General features: G+C 42.4%; 1 protein-coding gene across 1 annotated transcript in view; it reads right to left on the bottom strand.

The window, feature by feature from the left end:
- Positions 1 to 21,052, bottom strand: part of LOC126252476 (diuretic hormone receptor-like) — a 1,022,674-nt gene that overhangs the window by 25,791 nt on the left and 975,831 nt on the right. The window contains exon 11 of the mRNA XM_049953370.1: positions 637 to 822. Coding sequence (XP_049809327.1) covers positions 637 to 822 — 186 coding nt within the window. The remainder of the gene's footprint in view (positions 1 to 636; positions 823 to 21,052) is intronic.

The following is a 21,052-nucleotide window of genomic DNA, read 5'->3' as shown; positions in this document are numbered from 1 at the left end:
CAAGCCGAGTAGCAACCTACATAAGGGCCAGAAGTGAACGAATGAGTTGATGACTTGCCCAATGTGCGAAGCTATTTCTCATGAATAAATCGTCAACTTTTTCTGAAATTATAATAATTTGTATTTCTGCTCATGTACATTACATCTACCAATTTCCGTCCCATTCTGGTAATTCCTTCGTGGTATATTTTTTTTCTTAGAGCGAGTCATGTTCTTAAAACTAATTCTTTATTGATATTTGTACGGAGAACTACCAAAAATTGTTCTTTTTGGGCATCACCCGCAAGTGGTGCAGACAAAGAGAGATATGAAAGTGCCACAAAAAGTACCTTCCACCACAAATTTTCAGGCGGCTTGCGGAGTGCACATGTAGTTGCAGAAGGAGCAATTGGCGGGAAAATTTGGGTCGACAGACTGTGACAGGAGTAGTGTCTAAGACATGGAGCAGCATTTAAAACATACGTCTCGTAATATTATTTGTAGGAAGTACCTACAGATACAGAAGATCAGAACATATCAGACGAGGATGGAAGACAGTGACAAACTGGTTGATCAATGGAAGTTTTCTATTTTGGTACCCGTTTGACGAGACAGACAGTGAATTAGAGGAGCGCAGATGGTGAGCTGTGGGCGTACCTGTGTGGAGAGCAGCACGGCCCTGAGGTAGAGGTAGATTTCGGCGGAGAAGCCCTCTGTGGGTCCGGCGATCATGAGGATGTAGGTGATGCCCAGCAGCGGGATCAGCACCAGCAGCGCTTTAGTCGCCTTGCGGTACTGCTGTGTCTCCACCGTGTTGGCCGAGCGCAGCTTCGTGATTAGCACCTGTCGACAGACCGCACCCGTACAGTTTGTTATAAGCCGTTTGGATATCAGCAGAGTAAGCAAAGTTTACTTTACTTTCTCACTGAAATTCATATTTATTCTTTTATTTAGTATGATTCATTAGAGTGTGAGTTCGTTATTACTGCATGTGCTGGTAGATATATACTAAATATTTTGATAAAAAGTATGAAGTAGCAGAAGGAGAGAACATCAAAATCACGCAAACAGTTCAGGTGGCGCATGTGGACAGGCATTATTCTGTTTAAAAATGGCACCAATGTACTGTTTACATGCGGGGAAGGAGGTACGTGACGTACCATGACATGCAGTCATAGCTGACGGTCCCCACACAATGATGGCACGGGTAATACCACTGTGCCTCACCAAAAGATTGGATGAGTGAGACTTCTCTCCAGACGCTGCCATACTTGTAGTGGATGGTCATCCAGGATAGCGCAGGACCGCGATTCATTGCAGAACAGAATGCGACCCCATTTTATAGCCCATGCTCCCAGATCATGGAAGCAGCAGCCGTTTCAGTTTTGGTGTTAACGGCAGCCTACGAATTAGATAGTAATTCCATAGTCCGGCTGCAGTTAGTATCCGATGAACGGTGCAGAATAATACGGAATGCTGAAAGGAGTCCATTACGGGTTCTGGGATGGCAGTCGCAGACCTGGTCCACAGGAACCTTGACGGCGAGTAAGCCTGTGCCCCTCAAGTTCTCATACAGTAAAACAATGGATCACTGCCACATTTCAATGCCTGACGAATCTGGAAATTGCACGATTTTGCAAACCCTCAATGACGCTCCTTTGAAACTCTGTTAGGTGACGCTAACGATGGAAGAGTGGAGGTTCTCCCAAGGCGCTGCTATACTTGCCGCCGATGGTATTCCACGAGTAAGTGGCATATCCGTCTCCTTCACACACAGCATCTGACGATCTTCATGCCCATGGTAAACCCTACTAGGCCTGGTAACAACACCAACAAAAACAACTAACGCACTCTAGTGGCTGTCTTACTACATCAACGAATTGCAAATCCAACCATTTACATCCTGACGACGGTATGCTCGTGTACGACATATGACCATGTTTTCTGGTTGCTTAACATTTTTTTGTCTGGCAGTGTACTACAACGGAAACATTACAACTTGTACCTTAACTCGTAATAAAAACCAACTGTCGCTTCGTTTTCTCGCTTTTTTGGGTATTTCGATCCTTTATCAGTACAAAGAGAAACGCCTTTCTGAGATGTCAGATTCGCATGCAATGCGAGAGACGCCTAAGAGCCAAAATTTATTTTAAAGAAATATCCCCCTTTTCACTGTTAACTGTTTCTTTATTTTACACAATCATGGTTTCTGCTTTATGGCCATTTCCAAGTGCGTTTTGGAATGTTGAATATGTCTGACCTACCTATGACTTGACTACAGAATGGTCAGTCATACGAAGTATGTCCACAAAGTAAGATCCATTTGGTTACATAAAACAAAGGTGTACATATATACAAAAAATATTTATTGTACAGAAATCTACAACTGTTAAATTACTTTTCTACATAGCTCCTGAAATTTTGTAGGCACTTGTCATAGCGTGGCACAAGTTTCTGCATGCCTTCTTCATAGAAGGTTGCCGCCTGTGTATTCAACCATGTGGTAACATGTTCTTTCAGCTCGTTATTATCGTTGAAGTGTTGACCACCAAAGACAGATTTTAGGTCTAAGAAGAGATTGAAGTCGCTAGGAGCCAGGTCCGGCCTGAACGGACGATGATCAAACGTGTCCGAGTGAAATTGCTGTAAGAGTTGTTTGGTCACATTCGCCGTGTTAGGTCGGGCATTATCGTGGAAAAAAAACAACAGCTTTTGACAGTAATCTTCGGCGCTTGTTCTCTATTGCGCGGCGCAATTTCTTAATGGTCTCGCAGTAATCATCTGCATTGATTATTTGGCCTCGTGGTAAGAAATCAATCGGAAAAATGCCTTTTCTACCCGAAAAAACGGTCAACATGACTTTTCGAGGTGTCAAGATTTGCTTAGGCGTAACCTTCGCTGGAGATGAAGTGTGTGCCTCAATTCAATTGATTGCTGTTTTGTTCAGGGGTATCGTACGATACCCAAGTTTTATCCCCCGTGATTATCCGAGAAAGAAAACCATCGACTTCTTCATTGTACCGTGTCAAAAACTGAAGTGCACTGCCCATCCATTGTTTTGTGTGATGTTCAGTAAGAATTTTGGGTACCCAACATGAGGAAAGTTTTCGAAACTTCAGTTTTTCGGTAACAATTTCATAATTTAGTTATCCTGAGATTTGCGGAACTTCCATAGCAAGGGCACTAAGTGTAAACTTACGGTTGTTCTTAATCTTCTCTTCAATTGTGTGAAACAGTTCATCAGTAACCACAAACGGGTTTCCACTTCGTCCATCATAGTGCACTTGATCACGTCCTTCATTGAACAGTCTGGCGCATCTTGTAACCATTGAATCACTCATAGCATTTTGTCCGTAAACCTCGCAGATTTTCCGATGAATTTCCTTTGGTTTAACTTTCATTGCATTTACAAAACGAATCACAGATCTGATTTCAGACGCGGTGGCATTTTCAATTACGGCTGAGATTATAAAGAAACACCATAAAGCACACGTCGGCAGCAGCGATCTGAAAATGGCGTACATGTCTTCTCTTTGATTCAGAGTAACTGCAGCGCGTGCTCGGAACTGCGATCGTAGCGCTGCCGCGGATAGAAATACAAATGGAATTTACTTTGTGAACCACCCTCGTATTTCGACATTTCATTGCACGCTTGAAAATGGATATCAAGCCTAAATCATGACTGCATAAAATAAAGAAACAGTTAGCAGTCAAATGGCGAAATTTCTTTCAAAACCTGTATGACTGTGGCTCCCCACTAAGGGAAGATCATTTACAGCCAATAGGTTCTCAACCATCTTTCGAAGAGTTGTGACGAGAGGGAATCCATACCAATTATAAGAACGTATGTATGTGTATATGTTCCACATCTCATCCTAAACTAAACCGAGCGAGGTGGCGCAGTGGTTAGCACACTGGACTCGCATTCGGGAGCACGACGCTTCAATCCCGCGTTCGGCCATCCTGATTTAGGTTTTCCGTGATTTCCCTAAATCGCTCCAGGCAAATGCCGGGATGGTTCCTCTGAAAGGCCATGGCTTACTTCCTTCCCCGTCCTTCCCTAATCCGATGAGACCGATGACCTCGATGTTGGGTCTCTTCCTCCAAACAACCCAAGCCCAATCCTAAACTAACGGATCGATCTGAACCATCCTGGTACGGGGGTGAAAAAGAACTGTAGTCCACGACGTGCAGATACTCTGATTTTATTCATCCAGTATTTGAGAACGAGAGTGCTTAGTTACTTGCAACTAACTTTACACATAATTTGTGGTCTCTACGAAACTTTTTCTCGCTGGTATCTCGCTGGTACCCTCCACAAAATGATAAGAGGGAAAAGTTTATTGCTTACTACGTTTTCTCTGTCCACGCAGTAAAACTGCCGCATTAGGCATGACATGATAATTTATTATTTCTTTACTAATTACTCTATTCGTTACTCATTTTGTGGAGTGTATCCGCATATACCACTGAATTTACCTGCAAAAGTATGACATTATACGACACATAGATCAGGGGATGTGATGTCATAAACACTAAATGTGCGAAAAACTGTCGTATCGTGCCTGACGTTTTAATTAAATTCTTCTTTATGCTAATTATATTCCCAACATATTTCACAAACAGTGTCCACATACACTGTTGAATGTATCTGCAAAATAATATCATTGTACGATTCTTAGTTCAGGAGATAAGACGTTTTAACATTTATCTGCGTGAATCCGAAACTGAAAGCCGAAATTCGCTAAAAATTCAGGTGAAATATGTTTGCAAATATGTGTGAAATATGTTAAATATATGTGAAACATACGCTTCAAGTGCAAACACGGGAGGACCCAAGTGCAAAAAGTTCCTCCTAAAAACATAGATCGATTGTAATCATAATTGAAATGTGTGTGAAATTTTATGGGACTTAACTGCTAAGGTCATCAGTCCCTAAGCTGACACACTATTTAACCTAAATTATCCTAAGCACAAACACACACACCCATGCCCGAGGGAGGACTCGAACCTCCGCCGGGACCAGCCGCACAGTCCATAACTGCAGCGCCTAAGACCGCTCGGCTAATCCCGCGCGGCCGATTGTAACCAAACTTGGTACACATGTCACTTACTGTAAAACGTAAACTTTCAGGGCTGAAAATGTCACAATCAATAAAATGTTTTCCTTTAAAATCCAACGTTTCGTCTCCATCTGCGGAATATTTTTCAATAGGGATCGTAGCTTCTTTCAATGTTCGATTCACACTCCGGCTTGCTACGGGCTAAATTCCACTTAGCCGGCCGTGTGGCCGAGCGGTTCTAGGCGCTTCAGTCCGGAACCGCGCTGCTGCAGCGGTCGCAGGTTCGAATACTGCCTCGGGTATGGATGTACGTGATGTCCTTAGGTTAGTTAGGTTTATGTAGTTCTCAATCTAGGGGACTGATGACCTCAGCTGTTAAGTCCCATAGTGCTTAGAGCCATTTTTAAATTCCACTTGCCGGCCACGGTGGCCGAGCGGTTCTAGGCGCTTCAGTCAGGAACCGCGCAACTGCTACGGTCGCAGGTTCGAATCCTGCATCGGGCATGGATGTGTGTGATGTCCTTAGGTTAGTTAGCTTTAAGTAGTTGTAAGTTCTAGGGGACTGATGACCTAAGATGTTAAGTCCCATAGTGCCCAGAGCCATTTGAGCCATTTAAATTCCACTTCCGCGCAGTGGCGTGATGTTATATGTTTTGAATGCGCGAGCGCAACTGGCCGTTGTCGACTGTCGTCGTCCGCTGTTGCTATCACCCCAATTCGCTATAACTGGGCTTAAAGGTCTCGCCATAGCGACACCATCCAACTGTTCACAGAACCCATCTTTCCATTTGAAATAAATGGTTGTAAAGCACTATTTAAACAGTCCTACAACAAGGGGAGGAAAAATCCGATTCCACTCTTGCAGCACTTCACTGAGCGGGGCCATAGTCAATCGCGATACCACATCAAAACTAACTAATATGTCTCTGGCTGTACCACTGTATAGCGAACTTCTTTATGAAAAAATTGTAGGAGGAGACATTGGAAAACTACGAGCAAGTACGGTGACGATACGTTTATTTCGCAGCTGCACGGCAGGGAGGAACTGGGTATTTTTCAAAAACGGCTCAACTGGATCAGCCCAAAGGTTCAGTTTACCATGGAAGAGGAGGCAGGCGGAAGACTGAATTTTCTTGATGGGAAAGTTGAAAGGTGGCTACACTGAGTCACAGCGCCAGAAACTGCGCCAAACATTATTATTCCGCCGCCTCCACTGGGCAGTAGTAGTTCAGAGGATGTCGAGGGCAGTTGTTGTTCTGTTGGGCGAGAGAGTAGATGCTATTCGGTTGGTGTAATGTATAGATGGAGGAAATCGCAATTGTCAGAGTGTATTTGAGAAAGGAGATGGGCTTTTGATTTATGATGCTACTGTAATGGAAAACTTTCCTCAATATAAAATGGTTCAAATGGCTCCGAGCACTATGGGACTTAACATCTATGGTCATCAGTCCCCTAGAACTGAGAACTACTTAAACCTAACTAACCTAAGGACAACACACAACACCCAGCCATCACGAGGCAGAGAAAATCCCTGACCCCGCCGGGAATCGAACCCGGGAACCCGGGCGCGGGAAGCGAGAACGCTACCGCACGACCACGAGATGCGGGCCCTAAATATATAATGAGGTAAAAAGATATTACAGTTTTCCTTAATGACAATGCCTCTTGCTCACAGGTACAATCAACAAAGGATTTGGCTAGTGTTTATTTATTAGACTTGTAATTCTAGTTTCTATGTACAGTTATATATTTCTGGTTTTTCAATTAGCTCATTGTGAATGGTGTTTAAAATATTTTGTAGTATTGAGAAAGAACCGAGCCAGATACATGTACGTTGAGTCACACTACCACACACAGAACAGTTAGACTTGTGGTTTGTTGTTTCGTAGCTTTTATAGTTGCAAGGGACTTAATTAATCAATTGTGTTAATGGAAATTCCTTGTCATTCTGTAATTTTATTTTATGCAGTCAGACGCGTGCTAATACTAGTCAGGGCCAACAGGTTACGAGACTTCGTAACCAGTCACACAGCTACTAAAATTATTGCATTTATATTAAGCCCCCATGCAAATTTCTCAAGAAAGAAGACGGTAGCTTGGGCCACACGGTTTACCGAAAAGCCACGCACACAGACCGTTGCCTATATCGAGATTCGAACCATCACCCACAACAACAACGAGGCATCATAAAAACGTTGGCGGGTAGAGCAAGAGAAATCTTCGAACCAGAGTTGCTTGACGCAGAGTTATAAAATCTCGCCAATACATTGCTCAAGAATGGTTATTCGTTCACTGAGGTGAAACGAGCGTTAAAACCACCGCGTAAAAATGATAGCGATTCTCAAGCGCCGGTGTTCCTGTCTTTCATTAAGGTCGTTACTTAACGCGTAGCAATAAATCTTGAGAAAACGGAACACAGCGGTAATATTCAAAACCGCCCGGAAGATACCACATCACTGAATATCGAGCAAGGATGCTCGCCAACTGCTTGAAGAAGCAGGAATTTATAGGGTTCCGTGTTGTTGTGGGTACTACAAAAAGAACGGTAAAAAAGCGACTAGAAGAGCGCAACGACAATTGTAGAACAGTAGATATTTACAGATCAGGTGTCGCAGAACTTACTTTGCAACCAGAAGACCACATTCATTTTGATAGGACTGAAGTACCGCTAGCCACAAACGGATACGATGATAGGTTATACAGAGAGGCCATAAAGATTGTAAACACCCCAGGAATTTCAGTAGGAAGGAGGAGAGCGTTAAATTGAATGACATCTGGATTCTGGTGCTGAGAAGATGTGTACCAGTCTTCCGCCATGAGGTGATAACAACAGCGGACGACGGCAGTTGACAACGGCCATTTGCTTTCGCGAATTCAAAACATATAACGTCACGCCACTGCGCAGAATCTGAATTTTGCTATAGTCAGCAGCAAACCAAGCTGTGAATCCGACATTTAAAGAAGCTACGCTCTCCTTGGAGTGAGACAGTGGTGAGGAGAGGGACATAAAGAAGGAGGAGGAGGAAATGGAGAGGATGACGAGGTGGGCTGAGAGATTGTGAGGAGGTGATGTACAGAGAAAGGGGGAGTAGGAGCTTGATAGGAAGAGTGGGGAAACGGTAATCGACAGATCAGAGGAGGAGATGGACAAATAGAAGGGCAGAAGGAGATGGGTGGAGAGTAGCGGTTGGAGGAGACGGCGAGTGAGAGCTGGGGAGGAGCAGATTGATAGAGGGGGAGTGTGAGGTGGAGAGAGATAGAGGGAGGAGGAAATGGGGAGGAGATGACGGTCAGAGAAACGGGAGAGGACAATATGAACAGAGAGAGGTGGGAAGAAGGAGATCGACTAATGCATGATTGGAATAAATAATTGGAATAAATCTATACCTTGGCAACGCTGGGTACTCAAATAATTACTTTATAATAAACCCGTGTCTAAAATGTATATCTAATACCATCATTGTCTAAGAACAGAGTTTCTCGCACAGTGTAATGCGCATCGCCCTGGCTTCCTGGACCCGGAGGTGCACCAGACCGGATCGAATCCTTGCGGCGATATACTGCTCTTGGCATTGCACACCGCCCTTCCTAGGCTAGTTTGCACGAGTATTGCCTTTCGCCTCATAATATACGATACGTAAACACTTAACGTACGCTAACACACAGAACGAAGCTTACACGATTCTCAGACAGATGGCGCGCACGACTTCTCCCCCTCAGGTACAATTGTGGTACAATATGACAAATCCTGAAAAAGCGGACCCCATATAAACAGAGCAAACAGTAGGGAAAAGAAAGAAAGATCTTTAAGGAACACTAACTAAATAAAAAAGGAATAACTTATCTAATGCGTCTCTTATTGTGTGCAGAAAGCCATCTTTGTAATGAACAACAAAAATTATTTTATATGTTCACGATGAAGCGTAATTTTACATCACTCGATTTTTTTTCCTTCCTTGATCTGTTTCTGAAACAATAGAGTGTTATGCTCATAGCCATTAAGTGCGATATTGGCATGAACAACCTTAAGACGCTGAAATATTCCGTATCAAGCTGTAGCTATATTTGATTTTTTTTTTTATTTCATACGGTTTCAAAGGGCTCTGAGCACTATGCGACTTAACTTCTGAGGTCATCAGTCGCCTAGAACTTAGAACTAATAAACCCAACTAACCTAAGGACATCACACAGATCCATGCCCGAGGCATGATTCGAGCCTGCGACCGTAGAGGTCGCTCGGCTCCAGACTGTAGCGCCTAGAACCGCACGGCCACTCCGGCCGACTTTCATACGGGGAAGAATACTTTGAACAGCGATTTTTGGTGATATGATGCAGTTACCTTCAAATGTTAATGTGGGGGATCACTAAGCTTCGATTTAAATGATATTAGGTGCTCAAACATAGGGATATTTTATGCCTGTGATGAATAGAAGTAAATAAGTGGTAGTAATCTTAATTATGTCTCGAAAAATAACATTATTTAATAGGTACTCATCATTATTCATGTACAAGTATTTCGTTACACCATTCCTACTTTCTCGTCGAATATATTCGTCTTCTTCTGCTTCTTAAACCTGTCAGCATCGTTACATAGGTTTTTACATAGTGACAACTTGTGGCCGCATACTCTTCCAGATGCCACCACTCCCCCGTGGTATAGAATTTCTGTGCCCATCTGTCTACGTCTAAATCTATTATTCACGTTAGAGAATGTTCCTGATGTATTTGTATAGCGTGTAGATAAAGCGGGACGCGGGTGGCAGCACTGCATTTATGTAGCCTAAGAGAACCATAACGAGGTTGGCCGGCTCACCAGCCCTTGCCATTAATCCGGGACGGAAATTTCATCTGTGTCAGGCTCACCTCTCTGTATCCCGGAAGTGGCATTTAATACATTCTCAGCATGCAGTGGGCACGTAAAGAGGTCTAGAACAATAATTTCCCGCCAAAGGTGAAGTGCATGCTGTCATTCTATTTCTTCATGCTGAGACGTTCTGCTTGATTTTACAGAGCGCACAAGCCGCAACTGTCATGCGTGACAGTAAAGTGAGGCAACAATGCAAACACTGTGAAGCAGGATGTACAGAAATTCATGATAAAAGCGGTCAGGGAAGGAGGCGAGTATCAACTGATGATCTTGTTGAGTGAACCGATCAAGTGATTAGAGAAAATCGTCTGCCAAGAGTAATTCAAAACAAGAAAAGATAAAGTGGTCATCAGGCAATGTCCTTCATGACAATGCACGGCGGCACACTGCAGCTGCAACAGAAATGCTCCTGCAGCGTTTTTCATGAGAAAGTACCCTCCATTCCGCCCGGAATTGGCTCTCTCTGATTTTCATCTCTTTGCTCATATGAACCGCTTACTGTGAAGGCAGCATTTTGATACGGGCTACCATCTGTAGACCATCGTAGAAAAATGGCGGAACTCTCTGGAGGCTGCATTTTATGATGAAGTTACTGGAATCTCGAAGTCAGAGAGGTCACTGTGTAGAACAGTAGCTGGGTTGTGTAGTAGTGAAATATTGTAAATGAGACACTTTTGATTTTCACCGTGATTTCCATCTGGCGACTGATCGGTACAAAAAATAAATAAATAAATAAATAAATAAATAGAAATAAAAATAAAAAATCCCTCGTCTAATAGTAATTGCAGGCAATGAAACATAAAGATAACTGTTACATAAATAAGTACTTATTTGTTTCATATTATTTCTCTTCTCTCATCACGCTCTACGTCCAAGACACTTTCCCAAATATTGGCTGCTGCAACCAGCCGCATTCCCAAGTTGAATGAGTACTCCGTTGCTACGAGGGGCGCAGATACATGTGGTGAGTACAGAGATAATTCGGAACCCTCTTTGCACTAAGAGAGTGCTATAAATAACAACTCGACGGTTCTTTGGAAGTGAGAAAGTGCTGGACGCTCCGCTTCCAAATATAGCGAGCGCATTTCAGTGACATACAACGTTGTTTTGGCTTGACCAATTATAGTTACCTACTTAACGCCCACTACTTCGCTCGAGTGTACTCTATGCCCTGTACAGATGTTTTGCTTTTCTTTACTCGATTTCCTGATGTTGTTCACAAATTGAAACACCATATGGATTTTTCACGTTAATTAAGGCCGTAGAAACAAGATCTTTTCCGAATGTACTTCAGACCCAAATGCGATTCTGGTAGCTGGAATGCAAGGTTTCGTTAATACTATGTTTGGGTTTCTATGGCGATATTTCCGTTGAAACTTTCACCCCTCCAGACATATTTCTGTACGTTCAACGGAGAAGTAACATATCACTTTCCATAGATTTAGCTTTAAAATTTTTTAATGTAACGAAATACATTCTTAAAAATTTTCATCCCCTCTTTCACCCACTTCAGGGTTTAACTTCCAAAAACTGTGTAATACATATTGTTTTATTTCTAACAGAGAAGTCAAGTACAATTTTTCATGGAAGTAGCTTTGAAAATGTTCTCACAATGAAATAATTTCATAAAGCTTTTCATCCCCTGTTTCACTCTCTTAGGGAATTAAATTTCCAAAATCCCAAATGTTTATTTTTATATTTTTAACCGAGAAGTTAAATACCAATTTACATAGACGTAACTTTAAAAATGCTTCAGGAGTTGTTTAATAATGATTCATTTAAAAAAAATACCTTCTCTTAGTGCTTGAATTTCCAAAACTTCTAGATCATCTATATTTTTTATTCATGACTGAGAAACCAAACTCCAAGTTTCGTAGTTCTAGCTTCAAAATTGTCTTAACAGAGACATATTTTCAAAAACCTTCCATCCCCTATCATCCCTTTAGAGTTAAGTTTCGAATAGTTCCTTCTTAAACGATGCCTGCAGTATAAGATCAACCCCATCTTAAAATTGGAAGTTTCTGTCAACGGTTTGTGCTGGGTGACGAGTCAGTGAAAGAGTTTGGCACTTACTCATCTCTTAGGTGCTGAGTTTCCAACCAAGAAGCCAAACACCAATTTTCAAAGGTTTAGCTTCAAAAATGCATTTACAATGAAACATTAGATAAAAATTTACACCCCCTATTTCACGTGTTAGAGCTGAGTTTTCAAAACACAGTGAAATGCGTATTTTTTTAAAATTACAACATAAAAGTCATATACACCTTTTCATAGGTTTAGCTTCAAAAATGCTTGCGTAATGAAATATTTTCCTAATAACTTTCATCCCCTATCTCACGTTCTTAGGGACTAATTTCCAAAAACAGTGAGAAATTTTTTTTTATTTCTAACTGGGAAAGAAAATTGAAATTTTCATAGATATTGCTATAAAAATGCTTTCATAATGAAATATTAAAAAGAACTTTACATCTCCTTTTTCACTCCATTAGGGATTGAATTTCCAAAAAACACGAAACACATATTTTTTTACCAATTTTCATAGATGTAACTCTGAAATTAGCAATTCAATGGTTTACTGAAAAAAAAAACCATTCATCCGCTATTTCACCCTCAATTGGAGTTAAATTTCCAAACATGGTGAAACGCGTATTTCTCTATTTCTGACTAAGAAACCAAAGATCAATTTTCGTGAGTGGCCTTTTAAAGTTGCCTCAATAGCGAGATTTTTCCAAGATCCTTTCATCCCCTATTTCAACTCTTTATGGGTTGAATTTCGAAAAATCTCTGATTGAACTACGCCTACATTGTAAGATAAACACCCTCTGCAAATCTCAGGTTTCTGTCCTTAGTAGTTTGTGCTGGGCTACCATGAGTCATTGAGTCAGTCAGTCCCCATAGTGTCTCTTATATATAGAGATATATCTCTAGTGTCTAAGGTGCAAAAAAAGGAATAGCCACTGTTTTACATAGTTTCATTGATTTACGACGAGATAGTATCGATTAGATTTTTATCTTGCAAATATATTGTGAGAATTTTACCCCCAGGAAGATAGTCAGTACTAGATAGAGATAACAGAATGCGTATTTTTCCTTCCATTTGTGTCTAGGTTTATGTGAGATCAAAGTCTGCGACCTTCGATTTTAGTAAAAATGTAGCTAGAGGTAGACCGGGAGTAAAATAGATTTTTGAGAATACTGTTCTGCCTGACACAGATTTACATTACGAAGTTTGGTGGAAGAGATCACGCACTTGTCTGCTGCTTCTTAAGCACAATGTGCACTAGAAAGTGTGAGTCGTTAAACAAAACTTAATCCTATACACCGTCACAACTCTGATACGTACAGCTAGCCCTAGCGGTGAAAGCAATGTGTGGAACAAATCAATATTTCTCAGACAAATTTATTTATTAGGTTAATAACACGTTCATTTTATACAAATTCGAACGCAAGTCTAAGAAAGCTTAGCGTCAGTTCGTTGCCCTCTAGTTGTAAGTGTTTCTGATGCAATGTGCCATAGTATATCTTCTAACGACAAAACTAAATGTGATATCGAAAATTCACACCCAGCTGATCGACTGTTACTGCTCTCATAGCAGATGCAGGTCGCGGCTGCTTGTTTTATCCAGTCGTTTCCTGTCATACATAAATAACACGTAAAATATTTATACAAGAGTATTGGACAATACCTTTTAGGACAAGTGAGACCCGAGAAAACTTTGAGGGATAGAAATGCCACACCATGCTTTGACAACTGTTTCAGGAAGCTGGTACGAAAACAAATAAATCTTCACTGCTAATTTAAACGTAGCCTAAGCCGCTCAGACGAAGAAAAGCTTAACGAAGCCAAAACTATCATAAGGAGGGCTATACATGAAGCATTCAACGAATAAGAAAGTAAAACTCTATCTACCAACTTGACAGATAATGCTAAGAAGTTATGGTATTATGTTAAATCAATAAATGAGTCGAAGCCATCTGTACAGATTATCTGTGGCCGTAATGGAACTGAAACAGAGAATGACACACAGAAAACGGAAATATCAACCTTTCTTTTCCAAAACAGAGGAAGATCACATTGTAGTTCCTCCTTTAAAACGTCGCACGAACGACAAAATGACTGAATCGAAATAAGTGACTTAGGTCTAGAAAAGCAAATGGAAACCCTCGACGGAGGAACAGTCACTAGACTTGACGGGAAACCAATACCATTCTACGCAGGATATGCAAAAGAACTTGTCCCCCTCTTCTAGTAGCAGTTTATCGTAGATCTCTAGAGCAGCGAAGGGTTTCTAAACATTGAAAAAAAAAGCACAGGTCATTCCTGTTTCCAAGAAGAATGTCGAACAGACCCACAAAACTATAAGCCGATCTCTCTGCTGTCTGCCAGTTGTAGAACTTAGAACCATGTTTAAAGATCACAAATTGTGACATTTCCGGAGATCGAAAATCTGCTCCGTAGGAACTATCTTTGCATCCGAAAGCTATGATCGTGTGAAACCCAGCTCGCTCTGCTCGTCCACGTGACGAGAACGCTGTAGATGCAGCTTCCAGGTAGATTCCGTGTGCTTTGATATCTGGAAGGCATTCGATACAGTTCGGCTCTGCCGCCTGGAGAACAAAATACACGGATACGCCGTATGAGACAGCTCTGTGATTGCAGAGTTTCTAGTATACAGCGGAGAGAATGAAATTTTGAACGGAGAGAAGCCTTCTGATTTAAAAATAACTTCGGGCGTTCCTGAAGCGAGCATTATAGGACCGTCGTTTTTAAAGTATATATAAATATCCTCGTACACAATGTCGGGAGTTCCATGCTTTCGCGGGTCATGCTGTTGTACACAGAGAAGCAGCAACACCAAGAAATTATAGCGAAATGGGGGAAGACTTGCGGAGTATCAACGCTTGGTGCAATATAAACAAATGTAAGGTACTGCAAATACATAGACAGAAAGACCCTTTACTGTATGATTACAGTATTGCAGAATAATCACTGGAAGCAGTTACTTCCATAAAATATCTAGGAGCATGCGTACGGAGGGATTTGAAGTGGATTTATCACAAGTAAGGAAGAAGACACATCCGACAGAAATTGCTGCAGACAGTGAATGAAGGTCCATGTCACCCTATTACCGACAGAACATTGCAGAACTGGATGCAGTGAACTTTTGGAGTCGGTCGCCTTTAAGATAGCATTGCTAGCGCATGCACATACAGAGGACAACAGCAAAGCTCATCAGGCTGGAAGAATATATGACTGGTTTTCTGAACACTTCCCCACCCTATTACGTTTCGACTAGCTCACAAAATTACATCCTTGAACCCCATAAAAAATCTGCGGGACATTTTGAAACGGCGCGTAAAACGCCGACATCAGCATACCCGCAATTTGGTGAACTGCGTGATCAAATCCTCAGCGAGTTGCTTAACCTGGATATGACGTACCTGCATAAGCTTGTGGTCTCACTTCCTAGCCAAATCGAGGCGTTTGAGTCCAGAGCTGGAGTGACACGGTTGTAAATGATGGTTGTAATGATTTCTCTGGAGTTTTTCGGTCAGTTTCCATATATAAGTAAGGTCCCTTTACTTGCGCCAATCGATTGTTCGTGGTACGAGTAGGGAGACCCGACGCCCCTGACATAAATGCCAGTGCTTCGCCTCCCCAAAACTTTCTAAAAGAATTGGAAGTGAAATAACATTTTGGTTTATGGCAACTATTGTATACTAATTTTACTGGGGTGTTTAGTGAAGCACAGATTTTATTCGCTCTTCGTCAATTATTAACAGTACATAAACAACTGCCGGCCGACGTGGCCGTGCGGTTAAAGGCGCTGCAGTCTGGAACCGCAAGACCGCTACGGTCGCAGGTTCGAATCCTGCCACGGGCATGGATGTTTGTGGTGTCCTTAGGTTAGTTAGGTTTAACTAGTTCTAAGTTCTAGGGGACTAATGACCTCAGCAGTTGAGTCCCATAGTGCTCAGAGCCATTTGAACCATAAACAACTAATTGGAAAAATCATAAATAGCTGTGATGAACAGTTTTGAAAATATGTTCTACTCTCTACATTTCCTTGCTTTCAGTGAAGCAAACTCATTCATTATATAACAGAAGTCAGTTTCACACCTGTGACGTCTTCTATAAATGAGATAGTTAAATACCTCAGTTTTCATCCATATTTGACCTTAAAAACTTTTTATCATCTCTGATTTGTTAACTTGAGTTCACAAGGTGCTGGAGTCACTGGCATTGTCTTAAATATATCCGAAGCTCTTTCGATGTTTTATAAATATTTCTTAACCATATTTTGAGAAAACCTATAAAGGCTATCCAGATGGGAAGCCGTGTCAATACCTCTCGCACGTGGAAATTGAAAGCAGCTATTTCGTTAACGACCTCCGCTGCTTCAATACCTCTACTATATTTGGCGAGAAAATGAGCTGCATATTTTTTCAAGAAGAGAGGCACACTTTTTCTTGAAGATGTTTCCTGTCAGGAACTTAGGTTAGGTGAAATGAATGTAAATATGGTCTATTTTACATTTCGTTTATTATTCTGTCAAATACGGTGGAGCCCTCTATCAGAGTCTCGCTTCAGTCCTCGGTCTTCAGGGAACGTCAGAAGCCGGAACCTTTTGGGAGAACGGCAGATTTACTTCAGCATCTGTTTCCCCAAATTGTGACACCCTATAATCCAGTACTGAATTAGCAGCAACAACTCTATTACTGAATACAAGCAAGCTGTCTAAGTGGCAGCTATGTGTAATATAATCCATATTATAAATAGACGTTAGCTTGGATGGAATCGTTGGTTTGTGCTTTTTTGACGAAACGGGGCTGTGACAAAAGCGTGCGCTAAAAGTCACGGGCCTATGAAAAATTTCGTTCTCCTAGGTAGAAGAAAGGAAGAAGTACAGGGTTATTACAAATGATTGAAGCGATTTCACAGCTCTACAATAACTTTATTATTTGAGATATTTTCACAATGTTTTGCACACACATACAAAAACTCAAAAAGTGTTTTTAGGCATTCACAAATGTTCGATATGTGCCCCTTTAGTGATTCGGCAGACATCAAGCCGATAATCAAGTTCCTCCCACACTCGGCGCAGCATGTCCCCATCAATGAGTTCGAAAGCATCGTTGATGCGAGCTCGCAGTTCTGGCACGTTTCTTGGTAGATGAGGTTTAAACACTGAATCTTTCACATAACCCCACAGAAAGAAATCGCATGGGGTTAAGTCGGGAGAGCGTGGAGGCCATGACATGAATTGCTGATCATGATCTCCACCACGACCGATCCATCGGTTTTCCAATCTCCTGTTTAAGAAATGCCGAACATCATGATGGAAGTGCGGTGGATCACCATCCTGTTGAAAGATGAAGTCGGCGCTGTCGGTCTCCAGTTGTGGCATGAGCCAATTTTCCAACATGTCCAGATACACGTGTCCTGTAACGTTTTTTTTCGCAGAAGAAAAAGGGGCCATAAACTTTAAACCGTGAGATTGCACAAAACACGTTAACTTTTGGTGAATTGCGAATTTGCTGCACGAATGCGTGAGGATTCTCTACCGCCCAGTTTCGCACATTGTCTGTTCACTTCACAATTAAGAAAAACTGTTGCTTCATCACTGAAAACAAGTTTCGCACTGAACGCATCCTCTTCCATGAGCTGTTGCAACCGCGCCGAAAATTCAAAGCGTTTGACTTTTTTCATCGGGTGTCAGGGCTTGTAGCAATTGTAAACGGTAAGGCTTCTGCTTTAGCCTTTTCCGTAAAATTTTCCGTACAATTTTCCAAACTGTCGCCTGTGGTACGTTTAGCTCCCTGCTTGCTTTATTCGTCGACTTCCGCGGGCTACGCGTGAAACTCGCCCGCACGCGTTCAACCGTTACTCGCTCACTGCAGGCCGACCCGTTGATTTCCCCTTACAGAGGCATCCAGAAGCTTTTAACTGCGCATACCATCGCCAAATGGATTTAGCAGTTGGTGGATCATTGTTGAACTTCGTCCTGAAGTGTAGTTGCACTGTTATGAGTGACTGATGTGAGTGCATTTCAAGCACGAAATACGCTTTCTCGGCTCCTGTCGCCATTTTGTCCACTGCGCTCTCGAGCGCTCTGGCGGCACAAACCTGAAGTGCGGCTTCAGCCGAACAAAACCTTATGAGTTTTTCTACGTATCTGTCGTGTGTCGTGACGATATGTCAATGAATGGAGCTACAGTGAATTTATGAAATCGCTTCAATCATTTGTAATAGCCCTGTACTCATGTACGTCCTCCAGTTAATTATTAAACATTCGTTTTTGCTTTTTTTCGATCAGTGTCTGTGTCCTAGGCGGAGTCCTATCTCGTCATGCCGTGCCTCTATGCCATACATTTAGTTCTCATCACTGCATTCTCAATCCACAGTTTACCACCGCCTGTGATGTCCTACACCATTTTATTGTCCAAGTAACAAACAAAATGTGGTGCACATTAAATATGCAGTCTGTAGCCAGAATAGCTGTTATCGTAAGCAGCATTACTCACAGATATTTGGTAAAATTATTATTGATTATGGCTCGTAATTGTTTTACCGCAAATGTGAAGGGGCCTACATCTACATATACATTTATGCTCCGCAAACCACCCAACGGTGTGTGGCGAAGGGCACTTTACGTGCCACTGTCATTACCTCCTTTTCCTGTTCCAGTCGCGTATCGTTCGCAGGAAGAACGGCTGCCGGAAAGCCTCCGTGCGCTCTCGAATCTCTCTAATTTTACATTCGTGATCTCCTCGGGAGGTATACGTAGGATGAAGCAATATATTATAAATGAATTAATATATTATATTAATGAATTAATATATTATTATTGAATTAATGAAGCACTCGGCTTCCTATAAAGAGCATTAACAAAAATATTCCTATAGCTTGGGCACTTTCCACAGCTGACGCTAATAGGTGGATTAAACCATGCATCTCTCTCTCGCGACGCGGGAAATCAGTCGCGAGCGTAGATTCCGAGAGCAGAAAAAATGAACCTCGTTTACTCGGATTAGATGGGAATGTGTCATCTGCATAATAGGAAATCTGGAAATTCCAGAAAGTCAGTTAAATGTACAAATGAACACGTTATCCAGTTACATAATGTGACCAACTCTTACGAAATGCCGGCCGGTGTGGCCGAGCGGTTGTAGGCGCTTCAGTCTGGAACCGCGCGACCGCTACGGTCGCAGGTTCCAATCCTGCCTCGGGCATGGATATGTGATGTCCTTAGGTTAGTTAGGTTTAGGTAGTTCTAGGTTCTAGGGGGCTGATGACCTCAGATGTTAAGTCCCATAGTGCTCAGAGCCATTTGAACCATTTGTTGATAAATCTGAATAACCTACTTTTTGCAGCCCGGACCTCTGTGAGACGTGCAGAAAGAGAGTCAGTGAGGCTCTACAAGGTACCAACAAGGATGTGGGGCCATGCCGACTCTAGTGACATGTTCGGCTGCACTAGGTTTCTCGGATGAGAGCCAATGGCGCCAACAGCCCTACTGAAGTGGTCCCACAGTTTTTCGTTTGGGTTTTAGTACCTGGCGTCTAGTGGGCAAGGGGTACGGTAAACTTATCATGGTGCACGTAAACTTTGAAATGTGTGACACGTTGCCTTATCCTGCTGGTGAATGCCATCGTGCCGAGGAAAGAGTGTCTGCAAGTAGGGGCTGACATAGACACTAAGGTTTGATTAACACTTTTGTTGATCCATTCTGCCATCCAGAATGATGAGATCACCCAGGGAATGCCACGACATATTCCCCAGACCATAATGCTCCCTCCTCCGGCCTGGATCCTTATGACGATTGTAGCAGGGCCGAACACGTCAATAGTCATCTGTCTGATGGAACATAAAACGTGACTCATGTGAAAGGCCACCTGTCACCAGTTGCGGCACTAGCGTGCAGATTACACCCACCAGGATGCCTGAACCAAGCGACTTCTGCGGAGACCTATAAACTGCAAATTTCGATGAACGCTCGTTGAGGAAACGCTGTTGGTACCCCCTTGGTTCATACGTGCGTTCCGTTGTTCGACAGTTGCACGTCTTATCGTGATTCCTCAACTCCGCTGCCGTCGTTCGCCCCTTTCTTCTACGGCCCTTGGTGCAACATCCCAGCGTCATTTTGCCATGCATGGTATACTTGAACAACAATGGCATGTGAACAGTTTACGAACTTAGCCGTTTCGAGAGGACTTCTACCCCGAACGCCAAAGATCATGTCCTTCTGAACGTCAGACAAATCGTTACGTTTTCCGCAATACGACAACAGCCGGATGGTTTCCCGCGGCTCCCGGACGCGCTTTATAGACTCTCCACAAGTACTGGTGCCACCTACCACCTCTGAATGGTTACTGCACGTTGGTTGTGGGCACATTATTGTGACTGGACCGTGTGTAAATATACATTATTTTCACATACATGTTGTCCAGATAACGAAAAAATCACTGATTTTTATATCGGAATGTTTCTTCGTAGCCAGTTCGAAAGCAGCTTACGTGCAACACGATCACGTAGCTGTTTCACCAACAACAGTTAGGCTGAATTTATTTACGCCTGGCCTTCCCGGTAAACCATAATTATGTACATGCAGTATTTTTGCTGTATGTAGATCTTCAGAAGCCGGCCGCTGGTGGCCGAGCGGTTCTGGCGCTACAGTCTGGAACCGCGCGACCGCTACGGTCGCAGGTTCGAATCCTGCCTCGGGCATGGATGTGTGTGTTGGCCTTAGGTTAGTTAGGTTCAAGTAGTTCTAAGTTCTAGGGGACTTATGACCTCAGCTGTTGAGTCCCATAGTGCTCAGAGCCATTTTTGATCTTCAGATTAAGAGCCAGTTTCATCATTGTTTGCAGACGTACAAATGGCTATAATATTGTCGTAAGAAATTAAGCCGTTGCTAGTATCATTGTCATATCGCAGTATCATATAAGTCCATAGGCATTGCAAATTCAGCAGCAATAACGTCCAGCAGTTCTTCTTAACACATGCAGTGCATCTTTTTGTGCCTGAACACTACCACTTTCTCCCTCTTTGATTTCGCTTTATACTCACAACAAACGGAGGCTATTCAAAAAACACCTTGGCAGCATCTGTTTGCTGAATTTAAATTTCATGATTTTCGT

This window comes from Schistocerca nitens, chromosome 4 (assembly GCF_023898315.1).
Source record: "Schistocerca nitens isolate TAMUIC-IGC-003100 chromosome 4, iqSchNite1.1, whole genome shotgun sequence".
NCBI classification, from domain to species: Eukaryota; Metazoa; Arthropoda; class Insecta; order Orthoptera; family Acrididae; genus Schistocerca; species Schistocerca nitens.
Note: the sequence above shows the minus strand (reverse complement) of the source record. Positions and strands in the feature narration are given on the sequence as shown.